At 62.8% G+C, this 18,685-nt stretch overlaps 1 protein-coding gene across 1 annotated transcript in view; it reads left to right on the plus strand.

Moving 5' to 3' along the window:
• The window catches only part of EPHA8 (EPH receptor A8), a 31,503-nt gene extending 15,795 nt beyond the window's left edge, over positions 1-15,708 (plus strand). Inside the window, exons 4-17 of the mRNA XM_069477439.1 lie at positions 3,047-3,202; positions 5,329-5,664; positions 9,094-9,218; positions 9,318-9,480; positions 10,722-10,815; positions 11,573-11,640; positions 12,181-12,342; positions 12,495-12,680; positions 12,967-13,028; positions 13,617-13,826; positions 14,584-14,733; positions 14,818-15,008; positions 15,302-15,475; positions 15,594-15,708. Coding sequence (XP_069333540.1) covers positions 3,047-3,202; positions 5,329-5,664; positions 9,094-9,218; positions 9,318-9,480; positions 10,722-10,815; positions 11,573-11,640; positions 12,181-12,342; positions 12,495-12,680; positions 12,967-13,028; positions 13,617-13,826; positions 14,584-14,733; positions 14,818-15,008; positions 15,302-15,475; positions 15,594-15,708 — 2,192 coding nt within the window. The remainder of the gene's footprint in view (positions 1-3,046; positions 3,203-5,328; positions 5,665-9,093; positions 9,219-9,317; positions 9,481-10,721; positions 10,816-11,572; positions 11,641-12,180; positions 12,343-12,494; positions 12,681-12,966; positions 13,029-13,616; positions 13,827-14,583; positions 14,734-14,817; positions 15,009-15,301; positions 15,476-15,593) is intronic.
• Positions 15,709-18,685: the final 2,977 nt, after the last annotated feature.

The following is an 18,685-nucleotide window of genomic DNA, read 5'->3' on the forward strand; positions in this document are numbered from 1 at the left end:
GGGCAGGGCCGGGCCCCCGCCCAGAGCTGCTCCATCTGTCTCAGCCATTAATTCCCGGCCCAGCCTCCAGGTCTCCGGGCTCCCTGAGGCCTGGTGATTAGTATTCTTATTAAAGATTATTTTATTTTCATTGCGTGGATTAATCTGGCCTTGACACGTTATAGCCATATGGGTATGAGCCGAGTGTGTGAGAGCTGCTGATCGCTGAGCGGCAGAACGGCGTGGCCACCTCCAAGCCCCAGGACGGTGCTGAGAGGCCGGGGGCTGAGGGGGTGCAGGCCAGGGCTCCCGAGGCCCCCCGACCGGGCTTTGTGTCCCTGATCAGCTGGGACCCTGGGGCAGGGCACTCAAGCTCCCTGAGCCTCTGTTTCCTCTTCTTTCGAACAGTTGTATTAATGCCAAGGACACCCGATGGCCGTAATGAGTGCCGGGCACTTCCCTGGCATGAATTTACACGCATTCACTCGTGCAGTCCTCACTCTAGCCCTGTGAGGTGGGCACTATTATTCTCCCCACTTCGCAGATGAGGAAACCGAGTTCCAGCAACTTGCCCGATGTCACTTAGCCCAGGAAAAGGGGTCAGGCAAGAACGAGAACCCAGGCAGCCTGCCCCAGAGTCTCTTCTCATGCGTGGCAAGGACTAGATGAATTCTGCAAAGGGTCAAGGACTTGCAGAGGCGGCCACCGTGCTGTGCTTCCTTCCGGCCACTTGTCACACCAGGATGATCGATGTGTCTGCCCCTCATTGCTCTGAAAGACCCCTGCGAGCAGGCCCAGCCCGCATTTCTCTTGGGTCCATAGCAGAAGCCCAGTGACCGCGGGGGAAGGAACACATGCGACACGTAAGACGTGCATCCGATAATTGCAGTGAGGATTACTGTCGCTCGGCTCGACAACAGGTTCAACAAATACCTGCTGACTCCCTGCAAAGGCCCCTCCTGGTGGTGCCGTCTCTGCCGGCTCCCTGGGCTCGGAAGAAGCCTGTGCCCCAGGCTGTGCCCCAGGACTGAGCCTGCCAGGGTGCTTCTGGGAAGAGGAGGCGAGATCACAGCTGTCCACTGGGAGCCCCCACGACTCCGAGCTCCCAGCCCCAGGCCCAGCCCCCAGTCAGGCCTGTGCCCTCCTGGGGTTCCTTAGAGGGGAGAAGATGCCTCTAACCTGGGGCCCATTCTCCCCAACCCCACAACTCACAAGCCCCGCAGCCTCTGAGTCTGCAAAGCAACTTAAGGACATTATCATTTCTCTCGATTCCAGGTTTTCTCTGAAGTTCGTAAAATTTTACAAATTAACCTGGTTTTAGCTATTATAATAAAGAGATACGATCAACATCCAAAGATGAAATGCTCTGAAATGACGTGACGTCTTTTCAAATGAAGCTGCTCTCAAGCACTGAGTTTTCAGAACAGGATTAAGTGGAGACAGAATCCCAGTAAGCTCCCTGGTGGTCTCTGTCGCAAAGGACGTCGGTTCCACGGAAGGAGCTGCCTGGCTGGGAGGCATTTGGCTCACCCGAACCTCTGGAGTCTCTGTCTGCCCAGAGCAGATAATGGTGGGGTCGACTCGTGTGCAAACTGGTGTTAACAGCTCCTGTTCTGGGCCAGCCCTGTGCCAGGTGCTGGGCCTCAGATGAACCGGGCAGCCCACAAGGACCCCCCAGTCTAGAAGGAGAGTCAGACACAGAGAAACATAAGTACAGCCATAGTGTTATAGGTGGTGAGACCACGCAGGGACTACAGAAACAGGGAAGGGAATGGTCGTTTCTGTGTCTGTGTGTGTAGCGGTCTAGAAAAGTTTCATCAAAGGATCAATATAAATGAATCTTAAAAGAAGAGCTCAATAGGTAGACAAAGGAGAAAAGGCATCCCAGGAAGAAGTCACAGCATGTGCAAAGGCCCTGAGGCAGGAAACAGCTGCTGGGCATGGGGGATACCAGGGCCTCAGTGAGACCTAAGGATAGGGGAGGGGGCGCTAAAGGCGCTGAGGGTGGAGTTGGTCTGGCCGGGAGGGATTTGTATGCCAGGCTTTATTGTTAAATCCTGGGGAGCCAGTGAGGGAGATGAAAGAGACTTAAATTTTAGAGATTCCCTCCACCTAGGATGTTCCCACACCCTGCACAGTGGACTCCTCCAGGCCACAACTCACTCGTCATCCCCTCCTTGGGGAAGGAGCTCCCCGCCGCTTACCCTCTGCTGCCTCGTCCTGTTTCCCTCCTGGAAAATGCTCTCGGCCTTGTGTGCTGTGTCTTCCTCTCTGACACACGAGCCCTGTGAGGGCCGAGACTGTGGCCCCTGGTCACCGCTGCCTCCGGAGTGCAGGACAGACCTGGCCCAGGGCCGGCACCCGGGAGGCAGGGTTGACTGGGCGAACGGTCACGAGGGCAGCTGGGGTGGGCAGCCAGGGCTGGAGTCATCCAGGTGAGGGAGGAGGCCGATGGTGGCGGCAGCTGGAGAGAGGGTCGGTCCCAGCCAGGGTGACAGTGAGTCTGGGAGGGGAGGAGCCTGCATCTGTGGGGGCAGGAATCTGTATTTTCATGTCTGCCCGTGTTTGGGAGCCCCGAGTCTTGCCACCTGCGCCTCTTTTCCAGTCACGTTCCCACCACCCCATTCCCTGTCCCTCCCAAGTCACACCCTCCTTTGGCCCTCAGCCCCTAAGGCTGGTGTCTCGCCTACAGACCGGTGTCCCATACAGGACAGGACAGCACCCCGCACTGAGGCTGGAGACAGGGCCTGGGTAGAGGCCCTTGGAGGAGGGCCAGGGGATTTGGAGAAACTCAGGGATGGGGCTGACTTTGGGTCCGGGACTTGGTGTCAGGGTCCCGCCCTCAGCTCTGCCCTGACTTGCTGTGCAACCCTGTGTCAGTCACAAGCCCTCTCTGTGCTTCCATCCCTCCATCTGCACATGAAGGCCGCACTGGGCACTGCTGGAGGTCTGTACCTCTGTCCCTCTGGGGGCTCCACCAGGAAGCTCTGGGTCAGAGTAAGAGCTGTCCCCGAGGCCCGCCGGGGTGGCCTGGCTGGCTCACCTGTGGCCGCCTTCTCCTCCGCAGCCTGCGAGCTGGGCTTCTACAAGTCAGCCCCTGGGGACCAGCTGTGTGCCCGCTGCCCTCCCCACAGCCACTCTGCAGCCCCGGCCGCCCAGGCCTGCCGCTGTGACCTCAGCTACTACCGCGCATCCCTGGACCCCCCGTCCTCAGCCTGCACGCGTGAGTGTCACCCCAGACCCCGGCACCCTGAGCCCTGGTCTGGCCAGGACCCCATGCCCGGGGTCCCCAGGGAGCCAGTTCTCTGTGGGTGGGGCTGGGAGGGTGACTCTGACCCCTCAAGGGTGGCGTTGACCTCTCTGGGCTCCCAGCCCCTGTCGTGTGTCACCTACCATCTCTCCGGGGAAATCTCTCCTTCCTCCCTGGTCTCTCCTCTCTGCTCAGAGGGCGGACTAGAGCCCGACTCATGCCCTTCCCCGCACTGGGGGCCTCGGTCATCTTCAGACCTGGCTGTGAAGCCGTGTCCCGGGGGCTGGGCGGGCAGCTCAGAGTATTCACCTGAGGGTGAGCGTGGGCTCACAGCGGTGCCCCACTGCCGTCACCCTCGCTGAGCTGGTCGGAGCTGCTGAATGCCGGCAGCCGCCTTCCGTGTGTGTGGTGTGTGTGCACGTGGAGGTGTGTGTCTGATTCTGTGTGTGTCCCGGGATGCCTGCAGTGACGGCGTGACCATGTCTGTGTCTGCAGCTGCTCCTGCAGAGGACATCTGCCAGTGTCTGTGCGCCTGCGTGTGAGCGCGAGATGCACACTTGTGCTCGCACGCATAAAGGGTCCTTAGGGCTGCGCGTGTGTATCCGGGTGCCTGAAGGGGACGCGGAAGACACTGTGAAGCTTGAAGGAGCGTGTCTTGTGAACTCGCCGTGTGTGTGTGCACGGGCACAGCTGGCCCTGCAAGGAAGCGTGTGCCTAGCCGGGGTGTGGCTGTGCGTGCGTGTGCCCTGCGTACCCGAGGACACACGGAGGCATCCGGCGCCCATGCCTGCAGGGCTGCGTGACTGTCTGGGGTTCTGCTGACGCAGCGCCTGTGTTCCCTCCTCCCCTGCCCTGAAGGGGCTGCTCACAGCCCGGCCCGCTCAGCCCAGCCCATCTGCCCACGCTGGGCTCCTGGCGGGGGGGTGAGGGGCATTTCAGACTGTTCTGACTCGGCCCCAGAATGTGCCCCAGCCTAGACACCCTCTCCCCTCCCTCACACCGTCACCAGCGAGCCCTGCGCGTGGCAGGTGTGGGCTCTCCCAGGTGGGTCCGCGCCCTGGTGCATGAGCCTGCACCTGCACACGCTCACACACACGTGTGCCCGCCCGCCCTCCTCTGCTCTGCCCAGACCTGTGCATTTTCCCCGTGTGGGACCTGCAGCAAGGTAGCTAGGTGACATGGTGACAGCAGGGGCTGCTCGGGCAAGGATAGGCGGCTCTAGGTCATGGACACGTGCGCAAAGCTGGCTGGACTCTGGTTTCTTTCCAAACCTACAGTTCAGTGCCTTAAGGTTCTAGAAAGCTTAAGACTGAAAAAGACTAGGTTTTTAGTATTCCAGACCCTTCAGATTTTAAAATTCTCTCCTCTTCGGCTGGTAAGATTCTCTGTGATTCTGAGCTCCTGCAGCTGCATTTTCTGAAGATCTAAGATTCCCCGCCTGGGTTCTGGGAGCTGGAATCCTGAGGCCAGGGGTCCGCACAGGCCCCCATGTCCTCCTGGCTCCAACAAAGTGCCCCCCAGCCCTGCCCCCGGTCTGCTCAACCAAGGGGCTGCTCCTCTCTCCCCAAAGTCTTTGTGCCGCCCAGACTGGGGCCCCCATTCCAGGGGTGAGGGAGGGGGTGCTCGGCACACACACCCGTGGGGACGCGTGGCCGGCTGCCTGGGGTTCCACTTGACCCACCGTGAGTGCTCAGCGGCATTTACATTAAATCCAGCACACGGGTTAAGGAATGGCTGTGGCTGCAGATGACTGGGTCCCTTCACAAGCGGGTGGCTGCCGTGGGTGCCCCGGACTGTGCATCTGCCTCCTGCTCTGGATGAGAACCTGGGAAGCACAAACCGGGGGATCCCTGTAGTCCTGCTCGGGAGGGGTGGGGGCTCTTGGGTTTCTGTGCCCAGACCCTGACACTGTGGTCAGAGGGACACAACCTCTGCCCTCGGGGAGCATCCAGAGGATGGAATAGATGTGACCTTATCCCTAAGGAACCCCAGATGTGATAGGGGAGCCTTCCCCTTGGGTAACCCCTGGTCTGACAGTGGGGAGGCTGGACCAGCCCACGTAAATACCCTCCACCCCCCCTCTCCCCCTCTGCCCCCAGGGCCTCCGTCGGCACCAGTAAACCTGATCTCTAGCGTGAATGGGACGTCGGTGACTCTGGAGTGGGCCCCTCCTCTGGACCCAGGCGGCCGCAGTGACATCACCTACAACGCCGTGTGCCGCCGCTGCCCCTGGGCCCTGAGCCACTGCGAGGCGTGTGGGAGCGGCACCCGCTTTGTGCCCCAGCAGACGAGCCTGGTGCAGGCCAGCCTGCTGGTGGCCAACCTGCTGGCGCACATGAACTACTCCTTCTGGATCGAGGCCGTCAACGGCGTGTCCGACCTGAGCCCCGAGCCCCGCCAGGCTGCCGTCGTCAACATCACCACGAACCAGGCAGGTAGGCGGAGACGCTCCGTGCCCCGGCTTCCCCTGCCCCTCGCCCACCCAGGGGTCTGAGGGCTGCCATGGCCTTGCCGTGGGCCTTGGGCAAGTGCGTGGCTCGCGGGCCCTGCCCTCCCCACCCCGCAGGACCCAGAGCCAGGGGCTCTTCATGCCCTAGAAAAGAACATGTTCTGTAAGCGGGAGGAATCCAGAAAGCACACTAGCGTGGCCCCACAAGCCTGGCTTCCAGAACTTCCCTCTCTGGCCTGTTTCCTCCCTGGTGCGATGGGAGTAACAGCGCTGTCCTGAGGCTTCGAGGAGAGGAATGAAAATGCCTAGCCCAGCACCTGGCCCAGAGTAAATGCTCAATAAATGTCATTAAAAAATAAAATTACTCTGATGATCATTTTCCAGAACAGCTGCCACTGCTGCCCCTGGGACGGATTTGGTCACACGGGCTTGGAGCACAGCCATTTGTCTGTTTCTTGCCGGTCGGTGGGCTGGATTCAGCCCCCGGAACCTCCTTCTTTTCAAACACTGGGGGGTCCTGCCTGACCCGAGAGCCCAGCGAGGGCAACTTCCTGTTAACAGCCACCCTCGAGTGTGCCTGTGACCCCCGGGCTCCCACCTACTGTCTCCTCCCAACACCACGCAGCCCTGGCCCACGGACACCATTCCCACCATGTCACAGAGGAAGAGACCCAGGCCCAGAGAGCTGCCCGGGAAGTGGCAGAGCCAGGCGTCCGGCCCAGGGCTGCCCCACTCCCGAGTGAAGCCCCCCGGCTCTGAATCCAGGGCATCCCCCTCGCTGGGCCAGGGCTCCGTCTGTGCAGGAGCCTCCCCTGTCCGGCGGCATTTGTGGAGCATCCGCTAAACGCCAAGTGCTGTGCTAGGTGCTGGCGACGCAGTGAGAGAGACCTGCGAGCCCAGGGCTGAGAGCTCTGGGGGCAGCTGAGGCCAGGGGCGGGCCGGGCGGGGGTGTTCAGGCAGCACCCCCCCCCCCCCCCCGCCATCAGACAGGGGACCAGCCCCTCCCTCTAGCCTGCATTCCCGTCCAGCCTGTTGTTGCTTTTCCCATGACGTCCCCTTGGAAGAGCGGCCTGTGCCCACCACGTCCGCTTCCTCCCCTCTGTGGCCTGTTCTGGCAGCTCCCATCGGGCATCTTCCTCACGTCCCCGCGGGAATCGACACCCCCGCATGGCCACATCCAGTGGGCGCTTCTGCCCCTGTTCTCTCTCCTTGGAACACTTTTCTCTTACAGCCACGTCCAAGACCACCCTCCTTGTCCCTCTCCCTGCCCGGCCTGGCCTGCATCTTTGCAGCCCCCTCGTCACACAGCCTCTAAGGCCTGGGGTGCCCGTGCGCCCCGGGCCCTCCTCTTTCCTGTGTGCCAAGGGCCATCCCTTCCGGGTGGCCCCGTCAGGGCTGGTGGCTTTGAGTTCCACCTGTGTGCTGTCACCCATGCAGACCTCTCCCTGGGGCTGCAGCTGCCCGCTGCCGTCTCTGCTCAGGTGTGTGACAGACAGGCAGCACCCCGCACCTGCCCCTCCCGCGGAGCCCCAGCCCGGGACCTGGCACCCCGACCACTGGGTCACTGAAGCCGCAAACCCAGGTTGTCACCCTGACTCTGGCGTTCCACACCCATCCACCAGCTAGTCCCACAGGGCCTCCCTTCAGAACGACCCCATCACCTAGACCGCCACAGGAGCCCCTCCCGCCTTGCCCCCGTGGGTCGCTCTTGGCACCGCTCCCGAGCGAGCTTCAGAAGTCTAAGCGAGGTGGGGCTGGGCTTGGGCCTTTACCATTTAACAGCTCGGGCTGAGCACACCTGCGGCCGGACTCTGAGGACCCGGGTGGGCCCAGGTGACCTCGCCCCTGCCACCCTCCAGCCATGCCCCATCCTCTCCTGTGCTGACTCTCGCCCTTCCAGCCACGCTGGCCTCTGGTCCTCGTCCCTGAGTGCCCGAGCCCTTCCCTGCCGCTGGGCTTGGCCTTGCTTCTCCTTCCCAATGACTTGCTCTGCCCCCTGACATTCCAGGGCTGGTCCCTCCGCCCTGGGAGCCACCCTGACCACCCAGCTAAAATGGCCCTGCACCCTCCCAGTCCTGCCTGAGGTCCCCTCCAGCACAGCACCCTCGTTTTGCCTGCCTGGCACTAGAACAACCTGCAACGACCCTGCCGGCTGGTTTTCTCGTTTCCTTCCCATCTCCCTTCCTAGACCGTCACTCCTTGGTGGCTGTCTTGGGCACTGCAGTGTCCCCAGGTCCCCACAGTTCTGGGATGAGGCCTAGGGGCAGACGGCAGCCCTGAGCCAATGGGGAGGACTGTGTCCCTCCTACCTGCCCCTCACCCCCTCCCTCCACAGCCGCCTCCTCCTGGAGCCCGCCCGGAAGCGCAGCCCATTCCCTCCCCTTGAGCCCCGGTCTCATCTCTCTGCCCCACCCCTGCAGCACCTCCCGCCTTGGGACATCCTGGTTTTTAGGAGACACTCCCTGTGTGTCCCTTCCCTTGCCCCGGCAGGTGGTGCCCACCAGCGTCACTTTACAGATGGGGACACCAATGCCCAGAGAGACAGCTGCTGACTTAGTGAGTCACAGCTGGCAAGAGAGGGGGCCGAGTCCTGAGCCCACACCTGGTTCCCAGGCTGGGTCACGCCCTTCCACTCCACTCTGGAGTTGCTTCTTCACTTTCATGTCAGAGTCATCCCACAGTATTTATTAGGCACCTACTGTGCACGGCCCCTGCCTTCAGGGAGCTCCCAGGCCAGCTGGGGAGGCAGGATGCCCAGACAGGAGGGAAGAACCGGCCATGCGGGGCAGGTGGGGGATGGGGGAGGTGTGGGGCAGAGTGGGACTAGGCCGAGCAGAGGGGACAGGAGGCCTGGGGGCTGGAGGGGGCAGATCCCTCAGCTTGGCTGTGGCTGTGGCTGTGTCTGCATCCGGCACCTCCCTGCAGACTCACCTCAGGGGTAACCAAGGGAGGGAGGGAACGGATGACTGAAGGGATAGGTGAGTCAGTCAGCGAGGGAGGCCCAGTGACCTAGTGTGGCTGGAAGGATACTTGATCTCAGATGGGCCCCGGGGCTCAGCTCACCTTCCCTGGGAACCCAGAGCTGTCCCAGCCATGCCCCCCAAACCCAGGCAGTGGGGGCCGCTTCCTCCGTTCTCCCCACCCCTCCCCTCTTCGCCTGTCCTTCCCTCCTTCCTCCAGCATCCTGAGCCGGGGACCCAGGCCTCGGCTAGGTCAGGCTGACCCGGGCATCCCAGACCAGGCTGGGCCAGGGCCCCCGGGTGCTGACCTGGGTGGCAGCCAGCCATTTGCCAGGACGGAGGGCGCTGGCTCTCCCAGGGCTGGGGCAGGACAGGGTCCCCGGGCAGGGCCTGGGGAGGGGGGAGGGGCCGCCCATCATCGCCCCGCTGCCCGTCTGACGGGGCGGCCTTCCCAGCCCCGTCGCAGGTGGTGGTGATCCGGCAGGAACGGGCGGGCCAGACCAGCGTCTCGCTGCTGTGGCAGGAGCCGGAGCAGCCCAACGGCATCATCCTGGAGTACGAGATCAAGTACTACGAGAAGGTACCTGCGTGCGGGGCTGGGGGACCAGGCAGGGGAGCAGTGGGGAGGGACCGGGCAGGGGGACAGTGGGGGGGCCCGGCTGACCACCCTCCCCTGCAGGACAAGGAGATGCAGAGCTACTCCACCCTCAAGGCCGTCACCACCAGAGCCACCATCTCCGGCCTCAAGCCAGGCACACGCTACGTGTTCCAGGTCCGAGCCCGCACCTCGGCAGGCTGCGGCCGCTTCAGCCAGGCCATGGAGGTGGAGACTGGGAAACCCCGTGAGTGCCGGGCGCGGGGAGGGCAGGGCCCGCAGCCAGCCCAGGCCTAGTGCTTGCTGAGCTGGAGCCGCCCAGGGTTTCCGCTCTGGTTGTCCTGCGGGGCTGTGGGCGGCATCGTTACAGGCGGCAAGCAGAGGCTCGGGGAGGGAAGTTACTCGCCAGGGCGCCAGAGCCCGCAACGCCCTGTCACCCGCTGGCTTTTGCCAGGTGTCCGTGTGACTCGCAGGCCCTGATTCCCTTCGCAGCAGAATAGCCCATGAATGTCCCAGAGACGACACTAGCGAACGGTTTGTCCACGTCCCCAGTTGAGGGTCGGAGCAGCAAAGTGATTTGCCCGAGGTTGCCCAGCAAAGCAAGATTTGAACCTGGTCAGTTTGGGGACAAATTCTAGGCCCCTTTCCCAGTGTCACCCTGTTCCTGGCCTTCAGGAGTTCTCAAAACGTGGCCTGGAGCCAGCGGCAGCCCCTGGGCACACATCAGCAATGCTAATTTTCAGGCCCCGGCCCAGCCGTTGAGAAGCCCTGGGGCTGGGCGCCCAGCCACGTGGCGGACCCCGAGGCACTGTCACGTTTGGGAAACTCTGACTTAGAGGCTGTCCTGCCGCTCTCCCCCGCTCAGACAGCCAGTCGGGGTCTCATCTGTGCGTGGCCCCTGCCAGGTGCTGGTGCTGGACAGATTACGGCCACCCCACCTGACACCCCCTTGGCACCTGTGTGTCTTAAGTGCTCGTAGGCCTGGCGCCACCTTGAGACTGCCCAGATGTGCCCCTCCAATCCCATTTACTGTGTGGCCTTGAGTAAACTCCTTGAGTTCTCTGAGCCTGGGTTTTCTCCTCTGAAAACTGAAGGTAGCACTTGATCTCCCTGGAGAAGATGTGGGGAGGGTTCATTGGGGCTTGAGTGTCCACCCTCAGCCTTGTCGCTGTCAGAGTAACAGGAAGGACAGGTATTTTTTTTGCTCATCTATACTTGGCTCAGAGAAGTGGCGTGACTCTCTCCAGATCACACGGTCCCAGCGGTGGGAAGCCAGGCAGCCCGGGGCAGCAGGGTCTTGAGGGGAAGCTCAGTAGAGGGTAGGCAGGAGCAGGGGAGGTGACCTGTGCCCTGACACTGGACTGGCTCATGGCTAAGGAGACTGCCCACCAGGCCCCAGGGTGCCCAGACAAGCCAGTAGGGCTGCCAGACTCTGGGCCTGAGGCCAGAGCTGAAAACCTGGTCCCCCGACCCTGGCTTCCCATGCAGGGCCCCGATACGACACCCGGACCATCGTCTGGATCTGCCTGACGCTCATCACGGGCCTGGTGGTGCTTCTGCTCCTGCTCATCTGTAAGAAGAGGTGGGTGGCCTGGCCCAGTGCCCCAACCCCTCTAAGTGTGCTATGCCTCCTGCCTGCCCCCAACCGCACCGAGCCAGTGGTCCCCACGCGCCTAGGGCTGGCTCACTTACAAACACATCATCTCATTTAACCTAACGACACTCCAGTGATGTAGAGATTCTGACCTCATTTTGCGGGAAAGTAAATTGGGGATCAGAGAGGTCAGGCCACTTGCCCAGTCACACAGCTGACAGATGCCCCAGCTGGGACATGAACCCAGGTCTGTCAAACTGAAGACATGCTCAGTCACCTGCCCCTTTCTCCCTCCGTCCTGGAGGGAGGTGGAGACGGGCTAGTGTGCTGAACACTGGCTTAGGGTCCCAGACAGCGGGAATGGGAGGATCATCCCACAGATGGGCGACCAAGGCCCGGGGAAGGAAAGGAGCTCGCTGAGGTCACGCACGGAGCTGGCAGCAGCAGCCCCACCTCCCAAGCCCTCCCCCAGGGGTGGTTCCACGTAACACGGGGCTCATAGCTTTGCTGTGAGGATCAGGCCGACTTGAGGGCATTTTGTAGTTCACAAAATGCTTGTGACTGTCACGCTGTCACAATTCAGCTGGGTTGAGAGCCTGAGGCCGCGGACTCCCCTGCAAACTCCATGCAGGGCAGGAGCCGAGCTGTGGGGAGGGGAGAGGGGGGAGGAGCCCTGACTCCCCGGACGGTCAGGCTGGGGCTGGGGATGGCCTGGCCCAGGCAGCGCGGTGGCCCCCCTCCACAGGCACTGTGGCTACAGCAAGGCCTTCCAGGACTCAGACGAGGAAAAGATGCACTATCAGAACGGGCAGGGTGAGTGCAGGGGCCCGGGGACCTGGGGGCAAAGAGGCGGTCGGGATGGGACCCCATGCTGGACTGAGGGTGGTGCAGACAGGAAGGAGAAAGGGGCCCACAGAAGAGACCAGAACCCCAGAATCCTGGGGACCGGGGGCCCGGAGGACAATGCTGTCACCTTGCTTGGGCTCGCAGTCTTCCAGGGAACCGTGTTCAGTCAGTCCAAGGGGACACTTGTGGTGAAAACTTTCTTTTGCCACACCCCCACCCCAGAACAATGTAGAAAGATCTCAGGGACTCTAGAAGTGACCCAGAAAAATGACAGACATGCTCAGAACTCACTGGAGACTCCACAGCCCAATAGAGACCCCAGAGCTACTCCACAGAGACCCCACTTTCACTGGGCAAGCACTTATGGGGCACCTACTGTTTACCACCACATCCAGAGATACCCCGAGACACCCCTCCCCCTCCCCCAGACCCACCCCAGGCCCAGGGAATGCCGGGAGGAGACGTTCCTCCCGGACCCCACTGAAGGCCCCTCTCCCTTGGCCCTAGCACCCCCTGTCTTCCTGCCCCTGCACCACCCCCCGGGGAAACTGCCAGAACCCCAGTTCTATGCAGAACCCCACAACTACGAGGAGCCGGGCCGGGCGGGTCACGGTTTCACCCGAGAGATCGAGGCCTCCAGGATCCACATCGAGAAAATCATCGGCTCTGGTGAGCCCCGGGTGGTGAGAGGGGGACAGCACGGGGGGCACAGAGGGCAGAGGAAGGGGAGACAGAGGGGCCTGGCAGGCCCAGCACGGGGGTCTGGGGCAGGGGAGGAGGGTCCCACTGCCCTCCCTGCCCGCCGCTCTCGGGGTCTGCAGGAGAGTCCGGGGAAGTCTGCTACGGGCGGCTGCGGGTGCCGGGGCAGCGGGACGTGCCTGTGGCCATCAAGGCCCTCAAGCCTGGCTACACGGAGAGGCAGCGGCGGGACTTCCTGAGCGAGGCGTCCATCATGGGTCAGTTCGACCACCCCAATATCATCCGCCTCGAGGGTGTCGTCACCCGAGGTAGGTGCCAGGCAAGGCCAGCCTTACCCCGCAGGGCCCTCCTGCCCGGACAGGGCTCTTCTAAGTCCATCCTCTGGTTCCCTCTGCTCTGCCCTGGGCCTGTCCCCTTGGCTCAGGTGCTCGGGTGACTCTGGGGGTGCCCAGGGCCTGGGACCCAGTAGGAACCCTAGGCACCCTGGGGTCCTCAGTGCTGGCGCAGCTCCTGGGGTGGGGGCACGCTCCTGGGGGCTCTGCTCCGCAGCCCTGACCCCCACCAAGAGCCCCCTCTCCCCACACCCCTCCCCAGGCCGCCTGGCCATGATCGTGACCGAGTACATGGAGAACGGCTCTCTGGACGCCTTCCTGAGGGTGCGTGTCTGCCCGGCCTGTCACGTGGGCTGCGGGAGGGAAGCTCAGTCTGGTGCTGGGAGACAGCCTGAAGCCCTCCAACCCCCTGCCCAGCTGGGACCCAACAGGCCTGGGGAAGGGGAGCAGCAGGTCTAGGGAGGGGGTCTTCAGGACAGCCAGCCTGACTGCCTCGCGGCCTCTGCTCCACGGGGTCCTGCTGCCCTGCACGCAGGCTAAGGGGGGCTCTGGGGGGGTCCAGGCCCCACCCAGCCGGGAGCACGAGGGTGTGGCGGGAAGGGCTGGATCCCCAGCTTCTGTCTGTGCTGGGTGCTCTCAGGCACAGCGCCTAACCTCCCCAGGCCGCCATCTCTCCTTCCGGCACGGGGACGAGCGGTCGTTGCTGCCCCACCGGGCTCACACGGTTGCCGTGAGTGTAAATGGGGCCAAGAGAATCAACCTTAGACTGCGGGGTGCTCCATAGGGAGGGGAGCACTTTGCACGTTGCCAAGGCCAGCTCAGCTCTCAAGCATCGCACGGATGGGAAGGGTCCCGTCCGCGGACCAGGCGCCTCGTTGGGCACCCTGAAGCCCAAGCTGTGTCCCTCCGCAGACCCACGACGGGCAGTTCACCATCATGCAGCTGGTGGGCATGCTCAGGGGCGTGGGCGCCGGCATGCGCTACCTCGCGGACCTGGGCTACATCCACCGCGACCTGGCCGCCCGCAACGTCCTGGTGGACAGCAACCTGGTCTGCAAGGTGTCTGACTTCGGGCTGTCTCGGGTGCTGGAGGACGACCCCGATGCCGCCTACACCACCACGGTGCGTGGCCCACACCCGTGGGGCCAGGGGCAGGGGGCAAGGAGACACAAGTGGGCCCCCCGACCCAGGGCTTAGGTCTCTTTCTCAGGGAGTTGAGTGAAGCTGGCAGTTTCAGGGGTGCCTTCAACCTGGGGCACGGCGGTCTCCTCTCTCCACCCCAGTCCCTTCCCTGGGAAGTGAGAGCAGTCCCACCTGCCCTTCTCGATCCCCGGTGGCCTGGGGGAGCCCCGGGGAGGGGCCCCACTGCCATTCACTCCCTGGGAGACTTCGGGCAGGTTGGAATCTCTCTCAGTCACACAGACTCCGCATCTGTCTCAAGTTTGGCTAAAAACCAGCGTTTTCAAACGTGTTCCACGGAGATCGGGGCTTCTCTAGGGGTGCCTTAGGGGCTGCCCGACGGGCTGTGCCCCCACCCTGGCAGTCAGAGCCACCTCCGGGTCTCTCCCACTGAGCCTCTGAGGAAAGTTTCACACAGAGGAAGGATTCTGTGACCAAAAAGAAAAAAGAAAAACAAGATGAGGGAGAGGAAGAGTTAGGAAACTACGAGGCCATGTTCCCTGAGCTTCCGCCCCTGCGCAGGCATTGGTCTGTTGACGGCCACATGCTGAGCAGCCACGGTGGCTCTGTGGGGCAGGTGTCCCCACCAGAACAGGGGCTCTCGGAAGGGGAAACGGCCCCAGGCCACTCCCTGACTTGGGCTGGGGGAGGAGCTGGGCCGTCCCGCCAGGCCTGGGCAGCCCCTCAACACTTGTCTCAGGGAGGGAAGATCCCCATCCGCTGGACGGCCCCCGAGGCCATTGCCTTCCGCACCTTCTCCTCGGCCAGCGACGTGTGGAGCTTCGGCGTGGTCATGTGGGAGGTGCTGGCCTACGGGGAGCGGCCCTACTGGAACATGACCAACCGAGACGTGAGTGCGGGCCTCGGCTGGGCAGCGGCGCGGGGGGGGGGCCTCGGAGGGAGGGCCGGCCGGGCTAGCGCTGTGCCTCCGCAGGTCATCAGCTCCGTGGAGGAGGGGTACCGCCTGCCTGCGCCCATGGGCTGCCCCCGCGCCCTGCACCAGCTCATGCTCGACTGCTGGCACAAGGACCGGGCCCAGCGGCCTCGCTTCTCCCAGATCGTCAGCGTCCTCGACGCGCTGATCCGCAGCCCTGAGAGTCTCAGGGCCACGGCCACTGTCAGCAGGTGCCTTGCACCCACCCCAGCCCCGCTGCGCCCAGGCTGCCGTCCCAGCATTGCCCCAGACGAGCCCCTACCCCAGACGTGGCCCGGACTCAATCCAGGCCCTGGGACGGCTCTGCCCCGATCCCTGGACCAGACCCTGCCTGGGCCCTTCCTCAGCCCGCTCCTTGCGGGGCTCTGGTCTCTCAGACCCCTGCTCTGCCCACTGCCAGGTCTGGATGCCTGGACGGAGGCTGAGGGTGGCTAGTGCCAGAGTCCCCAAGGACGGCCACTCACCAGGAGCCCCTGTGCTTCAGGTGCCCAGCCCCTGCCTTCGCCCGCAGCTGCTTTGACCTCCGAGGGGGCGGTGGCAGCGGCGGGGGCCTCACTGTGGGGGACTGGCTGGACTCCATCCGCATGGGCCGATACCGAGACCACTTCGCTGCCGGCGGCTACTCCTCCCTGGGCATGGTGCTGCGCATGAACGCCCAGTGAGTGTGGGCAGCGGCTGGGCCCCTTGGGGCAGCGGCACAGAGCCAGAGGCCGTTCCAGGGGAGGGCATGGCCCTGCCTCCCAGACCCGCCTGGCCAGTGCCACCTTCCTCCACAGGGACGTGCGTGCGCTGGGCATCACCCTCATGGGCCACCAGAAGAAGATCTTGGGCAGCATCCAGACCATGCGGGCCCAGCTGACCAGCACCCAGGGGCCCCACCGGCACCTCTGACCCGGGGCAGGGCCCGAGCAGCAATGGAGCCAGCCCCAGGGCGTGCCGGCTGTCAGAGGACTTGCAGGGCTGGCCCGTGGCCGGGGAAGCCCCAGGCCTCTGCCCCGCCTCCTTGGCCACCCTCCTTGTAGGCACTAGGGGGCTCAAGGCTCCACCACGGGACCCAGAGTCACTGGGGGTCAGCGCCTAGGAAGGGGCCTTTGGTGCCCAGCGTGGCTGGGACACCTGTGCTCCACGCTACTGAGTCCAACAGAGACTTCGCTCACCTGCCTCTCTGCGCGTGTGCACGTGTGTGTGTGTGTGTGTGTGCGTGCACGCGCACATGTGCTGTGGGGAGTGTGCTCTCCTGAGGTCCTCGGAGCCCATGTGAACGACAGGTGATCACACATGTGTGTCCGCACAGTCGGGACTCAGAATGGGCGTGTGCATGTTACGATGCGTGTGCTTATCCGTTACGGCTGGGGCACATATGTGTGACCGTGGATGACATGTTGTGAATGAGGAGGCCGTGTCACAGCGTGTGAGCAGGGAACTCAGCGTGATGCCACCCAGGTCCCAACACCCACGGAGCCTGGGGAGAGGGCACGCCTGCCACCCCCCACGCCTGGAGGCTGGAGCCGGGGGCCACTTCTGAACCGCACCAGCACCAGGCCCACCCTCGTCTCCGCCTGGGTGAGCCCACCCTGGCTGTATCTCAGGTCTGGGTCCTCCCTCTAGCCGGGGGGGCCACCTGCAGCCTCCACCCGGCTCCCACCGCTGCTTCAACAGGAAAACAGGGTTTCCGGCCAGTCCTACTGGCCACCTTCCGTGTAGGCGTCACGGCAGAGCACACGGGATGCCCTCGGCTGGACCCTCTCGTCTCTGCTGCCTTCCCCCACTGGCCCAGGCCTCCTCACTTGGAAGTCCCTTTGCCAACCTTTCCCTGCCCAGCCCTGTGCCGCCCCCTGCCCCTGTGCCTGGGATCAAGGACCGTAAGATCCCAGCTTCTCAGCCCCACATCCGTCCCTTCGTGTACCACATGGGGAGACTGAGGCCTGGGGGGGTGTGCCTTGTCCAGGGTCACATGGCAACCAAAGGTGAGAGTTGGGGCCTCCTGGCTCGCAGCCCAGGGCTCTTCTCCCCACACACCACCCCACCCAGACCACCGCAGGGACAGGGCACCTGGGAAGCCCCTCCCCTCTCACAGACGGACCCTCCCCCTACGGCCCACCAGGGTATGTAAATATCTTTTTTCTACCATGTCAGAATATTTTTTCCTCACTCCTGACAATGCAAAAATGGTCTTCAAAGCACATAAAAAGCACCCAGGGTGAGAAAGCCCCATCCCCGGGGAAGTTCGGCAGGTAGGGTTCAAGGCACCCCCATCGGGCGCCACCTGCCAGCCCCAGAGGGAGGGGCAAGCCCAGCCCCGCCCACCTGCCCCACAGCCAGCACAGCGACCTGCGGACACACCAGCACTGAGCCCCCCTCCCCCCTGCAATAATTCGGGGTGTCAGCCCCGCCCAGGTGCCGCGGCCAGCTCTCTCCACCTCTGAATCTTATGTTTCTATATGGCCGAGCTGCTCTTCCTTCCTATGGAAGTCGGAAACGTGGTCAGGACACGATGGGGGGGGACCCTGTCTTCCTCCCCACCCACTCTCACCCAGTCTCTGGGCTCTGGATCCTCACCGTCGTCGGGGCACGGTGGGCCCGGCACTTGCAAAAGTGCGGCCCCTACCCCCAGTGTGGGGTCCCTCTCGGGGTCCCCAGGGCCTGCCTCTCTGTGGTCTCCATCCTGAGTCTTGGACTTACCCACAATGAGAATAAATTCTGCCTCATCTTTGCCTGTGTTCCCCATTTTTTCCCCATCTCTACAACATTGGCATCTCCTGGTGGGGAAGGAGCAACCAACCCTGTGCTGAGCACCTACTGTATGCATTCCACTGTTTTGTTTTGTTTTGTTTGCCTCTGTTTTTCTCATCTGTCCCCGGAGGTACAATTTGTGCACCCATTTTACATATGGGGAAGCTGAGTCCCCTAGAGGTCAACTTGCAGAAAGTCAAGGATGGGGGGTGGGGATGAGCCGGAAGCCAGGTCTATCTGACTGCAAAGCCCATGCTCTGCTAGGAAGCACCTGTAGGCCCCAGAGCCTCTCTTCCTAGAGGGGTGGATGGTGCTTAACTCTGGAGCACAGTCCCTTGTAGCTGGGCACCCTTGGGTGCCCTTGGGGAAGAAAGACACTGGCTGGAAGAGGAACACATGAGGAAGGAACATCTCATGGGAAAACTTCCTCAGGACCCAGGGGTCCGCTGGGAGACATGGGCGCGGTGGGGCAGGGCAGGGAAGACAGGGTTCGAGCATCCTGCGTGGTTACGTCAGGGAGCTGAGGACCCACTGTGCACTGAGGGAGAGGGCACAGCAGCCGGAGCCAGGGTGGGGACATCAGGCTAGATGTGGGCAGGAGACCACAGCAGGGCAGAACCCAGCTGTGTCTACTTGTGTGAGCAATGGCTCAGACATTTGGGGAAGAAGCCCCTGAGGTCTCAGAGATGAGCAAGTGAATGGTCTCCAGCTGGTAGAAGAGGCTTCATTCCTGCACCTCCCTCCAATTAGGAAAGTGGGAACAGGGAGGAAAAACACCTTTACTCCAGCTCCCACATTATCCCACTAATAAGCGCAACAGCCCTGTGAAATTGGGAATGTCGTCTCCATCTTACAGAGGGGCAAAAGCAGCTCAGAGAGGCCAGTGTCCCACGTGGCAGAGCCACCATGTAAAGTTCAGTCTGTCTGACTGCATTTCCTGTGAATCTCCAAACTCATCTCCAAGCCCTCTCTCCATGAATCCGCTGTTTCCTACGAGGAAGTCTATTACTATTACACATATTCCTCTTCCCTTGAGGACAAATCGTCAGATCCTGTTGAACACCTACTATGTGCTGGGTGCCACTGGGGATACGAAGATGAATGAGAGGCAGCCCTTCTCTCCAGGAGCTCAGAG

The sequence above is a fragment of the Eulemur rufifrons genome, chromosome 8 (assembly GCF_041146395.1).
Source record: "Eulemur rufifrons isolate Redbay chromosome 8, OSU_ERuf_1, whole genome shotgun sequence".
NCBI classification, from domain to species: domain Eukaryota; kingdom Metazoa; phylum Chordata; class Mammalia; order Primates; family Lemuridae; genus Eulemur; species Eulemur rufifrons.